Below are 17,854 nucleotides of genomic sequence, written 5' to 3'. Positions count from 1 at the left end.
AATCATAGTGTGCATTTGTTGAGGTTTTACACAGCAATTCATGATGCATTGTGGATAAAATTAGTTGGATCTCGTGTTAAGCTTATTTATACTCACACTCGGGCATGGCCCATTCGGCGAGTACTCTGATAAGATTGTAAGCAATTTCAGTTATTTAAGCATAGTGCACATACAGAATGTAACTTTGGTTTAGAGATACACTGGTTCTTTAATGTCTTATTACACGAGTGAGAAACAGTGGCTCCAGCTCTTTTAGGAGCTGTGTATAAAAAAGAGCCAATGACACTTCCGAACTAGAGCAAAAGAACGGATAGCATCGTTAAACGTAAGTATGACTCGTTATTTTATCTAATATCACAATTATGAGGGCTTATTTGAGAAATCGGGGAATGCAGTGCTATATAAATATGTTTAATCTTCACACGTATTTCGGTTATTTTGTAAACATATTGTTTGTGGAGTTATAAAACCGATTCTCCCATCAAACAAATGCTTGTTTACAAACGAAAGTAGAACATTTTCACCAATTTTCAGCTGAATTTTACTCAAGAAGCTTACATTTAAGATAAAAAATTATTATCGAGTGCTTTTACTTTGTCGGGAATAAAAATGACCGCCTGTTTTCCGGAATAAGCATGTTTATACTCTTTTTCTGGGTTGAGCTGGAGCCAAAAGCCAGGGAGCTGGAGCCAAAGCGCGGAGGCTGAGCCAATACGCTGTATGCACGTATTGGTGAGAAATATCGGCAAATTAGAATTGACTTCAACTTGGGAATACCATGTTGTTAAAAACAGATATTTTAACTGTTGAATATGCCAAGTAACTATAGACCACATTTGATCACTTATACTATAGTCTTTATACCATTGGTATCGGGTTTTTATAGTGTTTCCGTTTTTGTATGTTTTGTATTGCATGATTGTGTATTTATATAAGACCGAAGACAGCATTATGAAGTTATTATCAAATTATTATTATTATTATCATTATTCACCTAACTCACTTACTTTGTGAAATTGTCCCAGAAATTCACTCTCATTCACCAGTGTTTGTATTTGGTAATGATTGGACAAATGCTCCAATGTAACTAATCAGACAACATATTGGTCGCAACTAGCCCACCTGTACGCTACAGGTTAAACTATAATGCATTCCATTGTTAGAACGGGCAAGGGCGTATAATAGAAACTAACATTCACTGTTTCAGTCAATAACATATTTATTCGGATTTGTCAACATTGATGTTGCATGATCCTTATCCATCCATCTAATAAAAGCATATCTATTGATTCTTTATCAATTACTGTTTAAGATTACAGTCATGTTATTTGTGGAATAATCATTTCTGGAAAAATGATTTGATACTTTGACAGGGAACTGTGCTTGAAGGAATCACTGTTTTTCTCTTCTTGTGTGACCGCTGGGACGCAGCTGAGGGGGAGGTAATTTGTGGGCTGAAATAAACAAAATCATCAATTTCACTTTTTAAATGAAGTAGTTTGAGCAAATCATGGTTTAGTATGGCATTTCTGTCAGTATTTAAAATAATGGATATAAGTCAATGCCTTAATGGCCGACTACTGAGCTTGTTTCTGTAGTTTTTCACATAAATATTGAACCCTTCACATCCCTCATGTGCATTTTTTTTATCAGAAAACGTGGGAATGGACTGTTAGATTATTATGTGCCACACAATGTTTCTTAAGACTGTTAATGTGACCTGAATTATGTCTATACAATAATTTGACAATGATTGAACCTAGGATGATGAAACTTCAGTGGTAATTTGCCCTTGACCAATAGATACTGTATTGTATGTAGGCCAAAGTCATGGTCATGGGTGGAGCCTTAGTTGATCCAACATCAAGATAACAGTCAACAGTGTTATGGAAGCTTTAAATGCAGATGTTACAAACATCTGTTATCACTTTCATAAAATTGTATGCAACCATTAATTATCAATGTATTTGTTAAACACTTCTACCCAACCAGTTTAATCCATATTAGTTATTTCTAAACTAATACTAGTGATGTTCCGATGATCGATTATAATCGAAAATCGATTGATTGGGCCTGAAATCGGCGACAATCGATTATATTTGGTTATAATCGATCATCGAAAAAAAAAATGAAAAAAATATAAGTAAGTGTTCAGACGTTATCTTTAACAAAATGGCAGATGAAAGCCACAATGAGCAAGTAAAAATGAATTATTTTTTATATAACACTTAATTACTTCAATCATAGACATAACGTATATGCATATAATGATTAAGAGTTTAATAATGTGCATGAATAAAACTTCACTTAAGGTTTTATCTAGTATTTTAAAAAAACGATTGTACTATCGATAATCGGTTACTTGAGTGGAACCGATTATCGATTGTAAAATTGGAACCAATTCCCAACACTAACTAATACTTAAACTCAAGTTATTTAGCAGAAACCTTTGCTCTATTTTTATTACAGCCACCTTTACCTTCATCAAGTCAACCTATAAAGCAATAATGATGTACATATCCAAATTTCAATCCTATACATCAGTTCTTTCTCAAGTAACTAAGAAAAAAACAATCCCAAGGTATGCCTTCACTTAAGCTTTCTAAACACCAAATTTCATTCATCACTCTCTAGCTAACTGAAATTACTGAGCAGAAACCATTTTTTCTATTTTTAGTAACTATAACCTTGAACTTGTTCCTTTAAACACCAAAAATCCAATCCCAAGCTTGGCTTCACATTAGCTACCTACTCACTAAGTTCTATCTCTTTCCATCAAATTACAATGCTAACTAAATTTATTGTGTGGAAACCAGTTGTTTGACGCCAAGACGCCCAATGGCATACCCTGATATAATAACCAGGACTTTCTTAAAAAAACGTGGTTAAATTGTGAATTGTACCAAGTGAATGAATCAATTTAGTCCTCATGATATAATATATATATGCAAGTGTTGTATTTTTCTGACCAATTTTGCTCTAAAGTTTATCTCCATTCCCAAAGCTTACTACTTTTTCCCCAAATGTAAAACAAAATGCCCAAACAGACCATGAAAACAAGGTGTATATTCATACCGTTTCACACTTATTCCCTCCCGGTTCTGTTGTCGCAGGATTTCAGAGATTGTTCCTCGACTAAGGCACTGGTCAACATGGCTATTGAAGGCCTCGAGGCTGGGCAACCTTTGCTCAGTGTTGCACACAGGGCACACCAGCAGGGAAGCAGAGGGTCGTCCAGCAGGGGGCGAATCTGGGGCCAGAGATAAGGCACTCTGATTACTATTCATAGGTTCTTTTTCAGAGTATGCTAGGTCAATGTCTGAGTAATGTAAACTTGTACTTGTGGAGGGCTCTGGTTCATAAGAACTAATGTCACTACTAGCTTCAGTCAATTTATCAAATGGACATGAAACTTTTTCAGTTTCTTGCTGACATGTTACCTCATATAAGCTTGTGCTTGCCTGAGAGCCTTTCATCAATTTGGTACATGCAGCAGTTTCCCTAATGTCTATTTTTACTACTCTGTCCTCATTTATTTGATTACTGTTGAATGTTTGCAACGTAAAATCTTCATCATCACATATTGTTTTATCCTCTGCACCTTTACTGACCTCACAGTTTAAGTCCTGTAGGCCATACAACTTAAGACATGGTAATGATGGATCACTGGAATATCTTTGTTTGCAGTTTTTGGCTGATGTTGACAATTCAACATCTGATTTATCACAGAACTTTTTAACAACTGCTAATAAAGCATCAGAGGTTTGGGATACTTGTCCATTTAATAAAACATCTATTTCTTTCCCAGATTCATGGTCAACATTAGTTACATGGTTTGATGATGCATTGCTTTTACATTTATCGTTACCACAAAACTTTGAAGTCATATTTGTATGGATGAAAGCAGACCGAATATTGTTCATTTCACTAGATTTCAAAGCATTGCAAGGCTCCTGAATATCTAAATGTTCAGTTTCTTTAGTTAGTTTAGGTTCTTCTCGAATAAGAACAACCCCTTCACAATCAGTATCAATGTTATGGTCATTAAAATCGACGATCAGTTTAACATCATTATCCTGTATTCTATCTTTCTCAATATACTCAGTTTCCATCCGGAATGAGTTTTCATTGTTACAATTTGGTCCTCTGCTTTCCATGAATTCACCGTTTGTTAAATGACAATCTGCTTCTACACCCCTGCCTCCAAACAACACTGGCACATTGTTTTCATGCTTCTCCTGATCACTGCCTGCTCTCCTTGATGCATCTGCCTGTTTTACATGTTCAGTTGAGTCTTCCTTTCCCTTCACATTCTCACTATTTTCCGTTTTGTTTCTTTTATTTTTCCCCTCAAGCTGTCCCTCATTCTCAGTATCACTTGTCTTTTCTGCTGGACTCACCTGTGTGTCCAGATTCAAGGGCTGTGTAGACTGTCCCTCAAGGCACTCATCCACATGTTCATTAAACTGTGCCAGGCCTGTACAGACAACAGTCCGCCCACAAATGGGACACGCAAGCCTTTGCTCAGTAGCAGTGTTCCTGCGGTTCCTTCTCCTCTCAGCCCAGGGGGTGCCTGCTGTCCCACTCCTCGTCTGCCTTTGGTTGCCAACCATCACAACTACCTTGTCATCATCACTCGTTAAACTCTTTAAGACTGTGCTTGTAATTCTTACATCATTACTGTTGAACACCTGAGTTTCCTGTACAGGCAACATCTCAGAATCACAAATGTCTGTCTCGGATTTGGAGACATCTTTAGGAAGTGTTTTGTTATCTTCAATAATTTGAGGCATTTCCTTTTGCTTGTTTGATGGATTTAAACCAGTTTCAGGTGTCTGTGCAGTACTGTTGCTTGTAGTGTTTCTATTCTTCAAACTTGTTTTTACATTATCAAAATCATCACATTGTGCCTCATTATGAGCATTTAAATGTTTTGTAGATTTGTCCTTATCATTCTGGGACTTGTTAGCCAGTTTCTTAAATGCTCCAACAATGGTGTTCTGTTTAACACCTTTACACTGGCTCTCATGAAGAAGATTAGACATCCTGACCCCTGAAATACAAAGATTTATAATAATATTATAATTTATAATATTCATATTGTCCCAACATACAATATTCTGACTGCAGATTACTATAGTAAAGATGATGTAATAATCTCTGCAGTTTAACATCTTACTTTGGGCAAATGTATATGAAAATCTTACTCAGATAAGCTCTTCTTAGTTGAGAAAAGAGAGGATAAAAGAGAATGGAACTATTTACTTCAAACAACTTAATTCTAGGGCATTGAGTGGGGGTTGGTTAGTTGATCAATAGTTCTATTTTTGCAATTTTTGAGAAAAGACAGCTTCATTGTCTGACAGCTCAAAACATCAGAATTATACAGCTGTATTGGTCCTTGCTTGATGGAACTAATTCTTGATTTTTTTAAGGTCAGACAAACAAAGGAAAAAAACACTGCTAAAATATCTCAGTTGTGATAACATACATAAAATCTGAAAGCAAGACATAGTTGTAGAAGATAAAGACATAGGCATGTTGATACAACTTTGTATTTGAAATGCAACCAGGGAAATAGGACCTGTGGTTAAAATAAATCATCAGTTTTTGGTATAATGCTAAATATGTTTGACATACTTTTAAACCCACAAACTTAAGTCATTTGACAAGAAGACATATAATACCATGAAAACTACAGGGATAAAAAAATCAAATATAAGTATATCATGTTTAGAGGTACAAGGTTACAGCCAAAGACACTGAATGAGACCATCAAAATAGGATTAAAGCCCCGCAATGGTCAAACTAATAAAGCATGACATACCACAGTATGTGTTTGCAAGCACAAGACAAGATGCATGAGCGGGGAAGCATTTAATATTTTAATATTTTATCCCTCGTTTTTGTATAAAAATCGAGTCAAACAATATTTGCTGTGTACCCGCACTTTCAGAAGTTTGAAGAGCTTCTGAAAAATCAAAGACCACCTATACAACAGTGTGGAATACCTCTACCATTTTTTAAAACTTCCTCCCAACCAAACCAGCTAATAACAACTTTCTACAATTTTACAATGGAAAAAAAACATCTATATATGTATGTAAACTGTTATTAAATAACATTACAACACACACCCATCAGTCGGAGTCGTAAAGGCTGAGGAGCAGCATTCTGAATCTCAGTCTTCAGCAGCGCAGTGGCAGCCTTTATAACATCAGCAGCGTCATTGGTGTAGTCCGGTAGAGTATGAGCACGCGTCTTAACTTCAAACTTTACAGTCTTGATCTTGATTGACACAGTTTTTCCCTGAATTGCAAAAAAATATGGTAATGAAAAATACCCACACAGGTTATATATGCCTATTTAAAAAATCTTAGCCAAAATAGGAATACGAGCTAAAGCCAAACATTTAATGGTGTTTGATTATTTGTTAATATATAACACAGCATATGCAAAATCTTAAGAAGGTATACAACTCAAAGGAGACAAAATTGGTAGATGACCTTCAGTTGTTCCTCTTTGAGGTCATCAGCCAGACAGCAGCAGAGCTCTTCACACTTCAGGTACAAATCCTCGGGCCGACTCAGCTCAGAGAAAGTCCTGAACATCAAAAGGAATTAACAGTCTTTCACAGGTCTTTTAAAATAAAGTAGCTGAATGTCAATATAACATAAACATATATACCCAATTGTTTACAAATTTACTTTTTTATTTGACCTTCGCTGGCAAGCAATGAAAATAAAACAATAAGTACAGTAACAAGTATCAGGTTTTTTTCCCTAAAATTATTTTTGCAAGTAATCTTAAAATTAGAGCCATCTGTTCCGGTCAAGATGTGGTTTAGCTGACCTCTCAAGTGGTACAGGGTAAGGGATATTAATTACTTCTTTGAATAGGCATTTTTTTCTTTATGGTAGATCATACTACGGATCACATTTTCTTGATAATAATCAGACAAACCTTTCAGTGCTTATACTTTTCCTTTCACCATCTCTGAAAAAGATATCCAACATATTATTCATGTAGACCAATGAATCTCAAAATGACAGTCAGAATTCATTACAATGTTCAATTTAAGTTATCCCAAAATTGATGGGGAATGCTGAAGTGAATTCCAGTCAAAATGTTTTCAATGTCATCATGTTCTGTGCTCAGTATGATTAAGTGGCAAGTTTTTGTCTTCTTCATGTTGAAATTTTTATTTCTTTTAATACACTAGTTGTATACACTGTTTTCATCCCAACTTCAGCAACTACACATAAAACTCCCAGTTCAAACATATCTTGTCAAATACAGTCGAAACCTGCTAACTCAATATCAGGAATGCTTGCACAGAGTAAAACAAAATTGGTCCTTTACAATCTAGTTTTAGAAACGAGGAAATCCAGCCAAGCAAATCCAGCCAACAGGTTTCGACTGTTTCACAAGATAACCTATCTCAAAAGCCCACATCAAAGTTATGTTATGCCTATGGTCATCAGATTTTTTTCTAAAAACTTGAATTTCACAAATTGGATATTTCAATGGTTGGCAGAGCCAAATGTTGTTGAATTTAATACAAATTTTAATACAAGAACCTTGACCTTTAAACTTAAAACAAGAAAATTTGACAATTGATCCCCCCCTCCAGATGATACATTGTTGAAGAACCAAACATTTCAAGACTGCAATTTAAAAGATAACTCCTGAGTCTCCACAAAGAGTAATTCATTTAAACGAGAGAAATTCATTGCATGCTGTTCATTCTTATAAGGGATGCCAACGCAAATTTGTAAAAAAAAGAGGAAACAAAAGTGAATAGGTGTATCCTCATCACATTATAAACAAACAATCACTTTCTGTATATATCAGATAAGGGCAACAACTTAAATTGGATCACAGGTTTATGAAAATTTATCTGCTCTGACATTTTTACTTTGAAATTTGCTTTCTTGGTGCAGGAAAATAGCTAAAAAGAATTAAAGTTTTAAAAAATCACTGTGGTAAATCTGAGACATAAAGTTGATGTGTGGGATTTTGTCCTAACCATCAGTAGCCTGTTACCTCTCTACAGTAGTGGAGCCGATACCAAGACAGATCCGCATGAAGTAGTTGAAGGAAATAGGTGAGTACAGATGGTAGAGAAGCCCCCTTCTCTCATACAGGTCCCGGCATTTACACACACCGAGGGCATTCAACATTGCCTCACTCACCTTGCCTATACCGCTGATCTGCAAGAGAAGAATCTGACACGGGTACAAGACAAGCACTTACACCGGTATTTCTGATACATTAGACTTTTAATTAACAATATAAAGTAAACAAAATGCTAAGCTGGAGCATCACAAACAGAAGTCAGCCATTTTCCACACTAAATCAAGGGGCAAAAAATGACATATTAGCCAGAGTTATGGGACGTATACATGTATACAAAGTCAATGTAAATATGTGTCTTTTACACTATAAGAGCCAATAGGTTTTACAAAACACCAGCAGCATTGACAAGGACACCAAAGCTTTTACAAAATAAACTTGTTGTCTGCCCAAGAAACAGATGAGTTATGAAGGGGCAATGTGGTACGCCGCATTATAGCCTGTTTTCATTTTGACAATGGTTGTTTTTTTCAATAGAATGAAATACCAGATATGGTCTTGTCAATAACTGCTTCCAGTATACCTATACCTTTCTAGTTGGCAGATCCTGGATAAAGTCCATGACATTTTCTCTCTCAGCTGCTATCTTGAACTGACCATTTGGTTTATTTCTGTCTGAACATACCTTCGCCAGCATCATGTTAGGGGCTATGCCTAGAAGTAATGTAATCTGCTTATTTCTCCACTGTTTTATTTTTGTTTACTTACTAACAGAAATAAGCAGGTGCAACAAAATAAATCACTGTTGCTAGCAATACAATAGTCAAGTATATAGGTCTGATGGTATTCACCATACTATTGTACTCAATTTCACATTCATGACTATTTAAAAAGGCATAGGTGCATTTTGAGTGATAAAGAACAACCTCATTGTTTATATTTAATATATCATCATACTTTTGCATATACGGCACTCATGTATTGATCCTTACTGTTATGATGACTGTTTTAAATCTGGGTCATTTACTCAGTTATTGGGTTATGCAACTGAGTAGACATATACATGACCATGGATGGTTTAAAGTATTCCACCTTGCGTAAGTCATTTCACATATAACAATAAGGTGCTTTAATATGTAACACCTTAATGTAAAAGCTTTTCTTGATGTACAATGGGAAACAATGTGCATAGGGAAAAAAAACTAATTTATATGTAAAATATAGTGAAACACATATTTCATATTTAAAAATCTTAAATATGTTCCACTTCTTTCAGACACTTCAATTTTGAATCATGTGAAGAATACTTGGTTTATTTTAACATATGATAATAAAGGTCACTCTGGTTTAATTGTGAAAAATCGATTTTCATATCTAGGATAGGTAAATTGATTATACATTGTGACCAAGGTCCTTTCGACAAGTTCCTCCTGGATTTTTCATTTTTAAGTGATATATTTTCCCAAATTGAAGTGCGCGAAATTGTTCCCCAAATACCCAGAAATAGGTCTGCATACCTGCACTAGCTGTAAGCCTTGTTCTCTGTTCTATTCTGCATCTCATTTCCTGCACAGCATCCTCATCATTTGTACCAAAAGTCTGCTCTTCAAAGGGAGGAAACAGCTTACCACACTCAGGGCACACAGCTTTCACAGATTCTCTCTCTTTACTAGGTGAAGCAATGTCAGTTAATAAATTAACTTGTGAGCTATTACTTGATTCATTTCCTAAAACTATTGAAACTGGACCCATAGTATCTGCATCTGTTTTTTCATGTGTATTCTTGTGACTGTATTCACTGTCTATTGTGGCTTTCTCCTTCCCATGTTTTGGATGAATCTCATTTAAATCACACAGGCAATGGTTTCTGGAGTCTGTGTAAGCAGAGTCTCTACATATAACTGTCCGTTCCTTTTTTGTCATAAATTTTCGCTTCTCCAAATGGTCGGTTATATCGAGATAAGCTTCATCTAATGACATAGGGCAATAGTTTGGATCATACATGGATATAATGGCTTTCACCTGTTTACTAACGGCTGTATACTTCTCAAAATTGAGAGGCACAATGACCAGATCTGGGCAAAGTTTTTTTCCAATAAAGCCAGGCATAGCTGCACGCACCCCAAACTTGCGCGCATTGTAGTTGGAAGTAGACTGAAAAATAAAAATGAGTTAAAAGATGAACCTGAACTACTTGGCTGGTCTCCTACCATGGGCATACTCTGGGTATTCATTCAACAAGCAGGACAATAATCAAACACAAAGCATACTTTAATCATATTCAGTTTTAAATTTACTGTTTATGAAAAATGTATATATAAGAAAGAAAACTTCTGTGGAATTACATGATTCACCTATTTGGAGCGCCCATCATAGTCAAACCAATTACAGACAAGACCTAGACATAATGCAGACAAAAAACGTGACCAAGTTTCAATCATCATACATGTAATTGAAAAATAAATACTGAAGTTCAACTTACTAGTATTCCATGAACTAGACTTGAACTTTAAAAGCAAAAAGGGCAAAACTCTGGACTTACTGATCTGATTTACACCTCAATCGAAAAAGACCAAGACATAATGCCAACAAACACTGGCATCAAAATTAATTTTACATTGAATACCTATATGTTATTGTCTACACCAAGTTTAGCTGACACCACAGACACAGCAACCAACATCAAAACTAATACCTATATGTCACCTTTTCAGGTGTTCACTGTCTGTTCCACAAAACAATTGACTTACACATTGCACAGAAGGTGCTGTCTTCAAACAATCACAATTCAATTATACTGAAATAATACATGGTCATATTGATCTTCCTTTGAAATTTCAACATTAGATGGAGATTCCATGAGTTTCATAAGCCACATTTTAAAGCATATTTCATAAGTAGAATTTCACCAAGATAATACAACAAGGAAATGACTTGTTCCTCACCAGCATGGAGTTCCCACCAACTGCCATTGGTTTGTTGCGGAGGGCGGGGTTGTCAAGCATCTCCACGGCAGCGTAGAACATGTCCATGTCTACGTGTACAATAGTGCGGCTCAGGTCCCGCTGCTGCTCAAAGTCCTCCAAAAGCTTGTCAGCCTAGTTTATATAACATGAATCTCAAAAGGCTGATGCTATCTAAGCAATGCAATTTAGTAAGAGTCAGTTAGTTAGTGAAATTTATATGTGCTACAAATATCTTAATCTGACACTTGATGCAACAAACCATCTAGATTTATCTGTATTTCTGGTGACAGTCTGTCACCAGACATAATGAAGAAAATGTATACACTCTGCACTGTTTACCTCAGTTTTCCCTTGCACAAGCTGCTCAGCTGTGATAAGGGCCACCTTCTCGTGTTGCTGAGAAATTCGGACCTTCATTTGGGCCTCCTTCTCTCGCTCATTCTCAAAGAACTTGGAACCTTAATAACATATCATGCTTTGTCAGATTCATGAAATTCCATATTTTAACCTTTATGTTACATTTTGGACATACTTTGAGCTTTATTTTGGAATTTCTGAATAACAATCTTTACTATAGCCAAATAGCACTTCTGTACACATGCAAGCTTGGTTGATGTGCAGTTAATTATGCTTCATTGACTGTAATGCCTTTTTTATTTATTAAATCAATAAACATCATATCTTGTATGGTGAACAAACATCCACGGTCGTAAATATGTGAACAAAGTCATTAAGCAGTCAACATCATACCACTTTAAACTGTTAATATTTACCAACACCTATTTATTCATTTTCATCAAGTTTGCCATTCTAAGTTCTTTGACTACATCAAAGGAGGTGATGTGTTACAAAAACACCAATCTGAACATTTCTGACAACACTTCCTTGAAGGAGAGGTTTACAGCAAGAGAGATAGTTGTCATCTCAAGATATATCCAACAGTACCTTTTGATGCCTCATGTATGATCTGGTTGATCTTTGCCTTGTCCAGCCCCTCCATCCCGGCCTTGTTGTCATTCAGCAACATGCGTCCCACCAGCCCCTCAGGCAAATCACCTGAAAAAGACAATTCAGAACTATTTTCTACAACACTTAAAAAATAATGTCAGTAACTGAAACATCAAGCTTATGGTTTACAAACATGAAAGACACAGCAAACTTTTCACCAATAAGGTTGTTTGATACATGTGTAAATCATTATACGGTAAATATACTCAAACAACACCCAAATACCTAGACTGAACATTCATTTTTGTTTTTATTAAATTAAATGGAAAACTGAAAATGTTTACACAGTAATTATTGTTTCATTACTTTTAAAACTCTCCTTTACACCACTATGAGCTGAATCAGAAGATGAAAGTGTCTTTGTCTCTGTATTCCCATCCATATAAATGGAACCATCCACCATGGCCTGATTTTGTGTTGGGTAGCCAGTTGGTGAGCGCTGACCTATGATCCCACTTTGTTGGGGCTGGGCCCAGCCAGTGTCCATCCAATCTTCCTCATCATCGTCATCCCAACCAGCAACTTTCTCTGACATCTTCACATAAAACAAATCAGGCTTCTATTGTCAACAAACAATTTTTGAAAATGAATGATGAAACATTCAACAAAAACACCAGATCTGGCATAGGTTTACCATATGGTTTGCCTGGAATAAGTGTTTGTTAAAAATTATATGACCAATATTGCTAGATAGAATTATCTTGAAATGTGAACTCAACCCTTTCTTTTTAAGGTCTTACACATTACCATCAGTGCTAAAACTTGCATCAAAATTTTCAACAAGCCATGCAAAATCAAATCCAGAATTTGAGCATGCCTGAAAAAGTATTTAACAGTGCATTAATCCCGATCACTTTTCAAAAAAAATGGTGAAACAACTGTTTTCCCCTACTATTGAGTGGGCAGGTTAGTCAAAATCCCTTTAAATAATCTCTAAAAATTTAAACTAATTTCATTGTTTTCTCATCATTTTGAGAAGAGGGTCAGGGCCTTATTGATAGGGAAAATTAAGTTGTGATCAAGTTACAAATCAAAAACTATCTCCCTGACATTGCTATTAAAAAATATTACTATTGAACAAGTTACAAGCCATGCAGTTCTTGGAGTTATTTTTGATAACCAATTGAATTGGAAAGAGCAAGTTTTCAATGTTTGTGGGAAACTGAATTCTAAAATAGAACTTCTAAAACGAATTAATTACCTCTTGAGCTATGACATGCAAAAACTATTTTACAATGTGTATATGTTAGCCGCAAATATTGTTGTTCTATATGGAGCAGATGAATACATTCATCTGTCAACCTTGAAAAAGGGTTTGTGTTGGCAAAAATTGTATAGCATAATTAATCAGCTACTGTACTTGGACATACGCGCCTCAAAGATTACTGGGCCAAAATAATTCTGGAACATTATGACAACTGCTGTGACACAGTCATGTAAAGTCCCAGAAACATCACAACATTATATTTTCCATTGCTCAAAGTACTCAGGCGCAAGAAATAGACTACAACAGCGCACAGACGAAATTCTCCATCGGCATGATGTTTTTTGCTCAACACAATAGGAGTACTGGCAAGGGAATTGTTGTATTGTTTGTATCTTGCCGACTCAAAATAAAACTTATCTTAGTACTGGCAAGGGAAGTGCATGACATTTTAACTGGAGCTCAGCAAGAAATTGTTACTTCAATGTGTGACAATGTGCTATACAAACAGCCTGAAACAGGCTGTACATAATTTAAACCCAAAAGAAATCTTTTTATAATAATAATTACAAAAATAAACTCATTATAATAACATCAATAAAAGTCATTGGCAACTTTTTCTACAGAAAGTAAAATGAGTTTAGGTACACAAAGAATGAAAGCACCGAAATGATAATGACGATCGAAGTCAACAGCACATCCACATCTAGTCCATATAAACAGCCGCTTCAGAGTCATTGACAATTTTGATTTGGCGACTCTACGAGTCCATATCCCACTTGTTGTTTTCCTAGCTTAGAATGACAGATCCCACTGCTAAGTATATTGAGAGGGAAAGATAACGGGCACCTGCTAATAAGAGAATGATATTGGCTAAAAATAATTAATGTGTAACTTTTGTGTTTTTATTTAACAGTGAAGAGTTAAGTATTGTGGATTGACAGTTGAAGAATATATTTTACATTGGTATGGATCAGTCGAATTGTGGCATTTTAACAGTTTAGGGAACAAAATGAATATCCAAATGTTAAAATAGTTCCCTAAACGTGCATTATTGTGGCTAATCAACATCATAGTGGAAACAAACCACCACCACCGAATTGTTCAAATGATAAAAAAGGTTCCTCAAACACGGTCTTACTAAACACTTAACAAAGTCAGTTTAGTAGCACTTATAATCGTTATTTGATCCTGAAAAGATGACTTTGTTGTATAAATGACTTATTGGGAACGAGAATGAGGCATATTTGCATGATATTTGCATACCGGTAATACAATATCTGAGTCAAGTAAAGTCAAGGAAATTGAAGCAAAGTCAGTTTTATTTTGAACAATGTCAATGAATTTACACGTATAAGTAATATTCAAATACAAAAAGATGTCTTTGTTGAATATATGACTTTATGAGAACGAAAATTAGACATACTTGCACAATACAATTAACAGGGATGATAACAGGGCCAAGTTACCAATCCTGAAAATGTCTGCGTGGGGTTCAGGGGGCCGCTAAAGGCCCCCGATGGGTCCAGGGCAAAGCCCTGGTGGGGGGACAAGGGGGGCTTTCAGTATTTCAGGGTTTCTAATACCCTTTTTTGCCTTAGAATAGTGTTCAATGAGTACACCTTTTGGTTTGATAGATAAAATTATGTCCAACAGGAGACTTTCGCAATCAGAACAATTATCAGGAATCTTAGCAGTGTAGTTTAACACCTTTGTCTTTGAACAAAGTTAAATTTACTTTTTTACCTGAAGTCACAGGCATAAGACAGGTACCTGACATTTTGGTTCAGTTGTCCACTTCCCATAAAACTCAACTGGCTATGATCAAATGCCTTTGTATGAATAGTCTATACTGTGAGATGTTTGATAGATAATAATGAATAACATATCAAATATTAAGCTTGCAAATGTTTATTGAGAAGTGTTATTTATTCAAATTTTATATATCAGACATAAGAGTATTTATTCCATTATCTGCACATTTGATGAGAATATAATATTATTAATTATTATATATATTATCCGGAATTCCAAGTAATATCCAAATGGGACTGTAAATGCTTTGGCAGGGTAACCGTTGTGGACATGGCGGGCTGTGTCACCATCAATGTCTATGAGGTGAGTTGACGTATTCTGGTCTCCGGATTTTTTCTCCTCATGATGTTACAGGTGTCCAGTAGCACACACGGCAGTTTAAGTCTCTCAAACAGGCTTTCAAATTCCTTGAAAATTGATTCAGAATCAGCCCTTGTGATTTTTAAGGAGGACAAATGTCTCAACACTATTTCTTTCTCTGTAGCACAAAAATAGCTGCAACAGTTTTCTCATTTTATGTGTTTGTTGACTCATCTTAGTTCAAACAAAACTGAGTATCACTTAACTCCTAAACAAGTTCATCATTGAAATGGCTTGCCTCTCCGGAAGTCATCTTATATGATGCTGTACACCTTTGAAGTTTTAATTCGCTGAGAGCTTTTGTATCTTTGGCAAGTGTCTTAAGTAAGACTCACTACATGTGGTACCTGGGAGTATGGAATGTCATGTTCAGCCATAAATCCAAGAATCATGGCCTCTGAATTGTCATTGACAGGAACAACCGGATGCACTGGCTGAGGTGTCTGTTCATCCCTGACTTTTGGAACCATCAACATACCTGGAAATACAAATTACAACTATAGAAATTAAATCTCACTCAAACTGGGTCCTCAAGAAGATTTGTTGAACTGTCTCAAATAGAAAATAAACTGATTGCTCTTACTTAATATATATTACTACTACAAAATATTAATTCTTTTTTCTTTAAATTTCAAACAACCCAGTTTTATCTATCTATGTATCTCTGTTTAATGTCAACCCCTCTTCCGAGTGTTACTGACATGAACGGTGCGCACCGGCTTGTTAGTGAAAAAAATAAAACACTGATGAGGCAAATCAGAAAAGTGAGAACTAGGGTATAAAAGAGACACAATTTAAGTAACATGATAAAAAGTGATTGGTGAACTGGTAAAAGGATAAAAACACTGCTCGCTTATCTAATGCTTAATGGTTGTTACAGCCATCTTGAATGTGTCAGGGGTGGGGCTAGTGATTTTCATTTGAAAATTCCATCATGGTCAACAGCCACTTCTTATTGAGAACAATGCTTCAAACATTATGAGAACAATAAAGAAACGGTTCCCATCATAAATTTCAATCGGCCAAATAAAATTTGTAAAATAAAAATCCGAATCGGGATGTCCGAAATATTGCTACATGCGCAAAAAGCCATTCTCAGTTTTAACACATTCTATTAACTTTAAGAGTAACGTTTCGGCAATTTCTCTTAAAACTAAATAGCAAATATACCTTCGATGTTTTAAGAAGTTGGTGGTGGTCGTGTTTTTCCAATACTCGTTTATTAATCTTCGTCGTCTGTCATATCCGGAAACGAACCATCCGGATACTGTTTTCTAGGCTGATCGGTAATTTCCATAATCACCCAACGCTATCTTAACCAATCATATAGCTCGATTGGCAAGACGTAAATAGGTTCGTTAATTTCCGGCTTTACACTTCCGGAAAACTCACCTTTCGTACCCATATTGTTCGAACATAGCTCGAATTGCTCCCTGTACCCCTCCCTCTCTAGAAAAAAATCAACGAATTTACATATATCTCAAAATCGATCCGTGAGGCCTTAAATCCGGAATTCCGGATTAATCCGGAATTTTATTATCCCTGTAATTCAAGCTACGTCGAGCAAGGTCAAGCAAATTCTACCTCTATTCTGACTTTGCTTCAATTTACATGACTTTGCTTGACTCAGATATTGTATCATCCAAATATGCCATATTCTCTTTCCCAATAAGTCATTTATACGACATAGTCATCTTTTCGGGATTAAATAACGATTATAAATGCTACTAAACTGACTTTGTTTAAATAAACACTGACTTTGCTTGGCTTTGCTAGGCTTTGCTTGACCTTGCTCGACGTAGCTTGACCTTGCTAGACGTAGCTTGAATTTGATATTGCAGCATGCAAATATGCCTTATTTGCGTTCTCGTAGTCATTTATTCAACAAAGACATCTTTTTGTATTTGAATATTACTAATGCGTGTTAATTCATTGACTTTGTTCAAAATAAAATTGACTTTGCTTCTGTAACGGTCTGCTGTAGGCGGCGGATCAGTGTAACGGTCCGCTGTAGGCAGCGGATGTGCGTTCATAATAACGTTCCGTTAAAACGAAAGTACATTCATACCGGATGTTAACTTGGTTAGTAATATGCAAATTAGCAAAACCCGGGCTATGTGAGAATAGAGAAGTTAGTGCATATAAAGACCAGTGGACCCCTTCAGGGTTGAGCATGCTTTTCCCTGAAGGGATCTGTTGGTGTTTGTTTCATTACGCCAGAAAGCTCGGCTATCTGGTGTATGTTTCATGGTTGCACATTACACTTCAATTTCCTTGACTCTGCTTGACTCAGATATTGTATCATGCAATTATGCTTCATTCTCGTTCCCAATAAGTCATTTATACGACAAAGTCATCCTTTCGGGATTAAATAACGATTATAAGTGCTACTAAACTGACTTTGTTTAAAAAAAACTGACTTTGC

The 17,854-nt window shown here is 35.7% G+C and overlaps 1 protein-coding gene across 1 annotated transcript in view; it reads right to left on the bottom strand.

Moving 5' to 3' along the window:
- Positions 1-1,199: 1,199 nt before the first annotated feature.
- The window catches only part of LOC128226388 (DNA polymerase kappa-like), a 22,053-nt gene continuing 5,398 nt past the window's right edge, over positions 1,200-17,854 (bottom strand). Inside the window, exons 2-13 of the mRNA XM_052936266.1 lie at positions 12,357-12,585; positions 11,988-12,098; positions 11,382-11,500; positions 11,022-11,174; positions 9,594-10,230; positions 8,666-8,790; positions 8,047-8,213; positions 6,964-6,996; positions 6,507-6,603; positions 6,138-6,309; positions 3,076-5,053; positions 1,200-1,454 (exon numbers count right to left, since the gene is read on the bottom strand). Of these exons, the coding sequence (XP_052792226.1) occupies positions 1,340-1,454; positions 3,076-5,053; positions 6,138-6,309; positions 6,507-6,603; positions 6,964-6,996; positions 8,047-8,213; positions 8,666-8,790; positions 9,594-10,230; positions 11,022-11,174; positions 11,382-11,500; positions 11,988-12,098; positions 12,357-12,585 (3,936 nt within the window). The 3' untranslated portion in view covers positions 1,200-1,339. The remainder of the gene's footprint in view (positions 1,455-3,075; positions 5,054-6,137; positions 6,310-6,506; positions 6,604-6,963; positions 6,997-8,046; positions 8,214-8,665; positions 8,791-9,593; positions 10,231-11,021; positions 11,175-11,381; positions 11,501-11,987; positions 12,099-12,356; positions 12,586-17,854) is intronic.

Source organism: Mya arenaria, chromosome 3 (genome assembly GCF_026914265.1).
Source record: "Mya arenaria isolate MELC-2E11 chromosome 3, ASM2691426v1".
Lineage (NCBI taxonomy): Eukaryota > Metazoa > Mollusca > Bivalvia > Myida > Myidae > Mya > Mya arenaria.
Note: the sequence above shows the minus strand (reverse complement) of the source record. Positions and strands in the feature narration are given on the sequence as shown.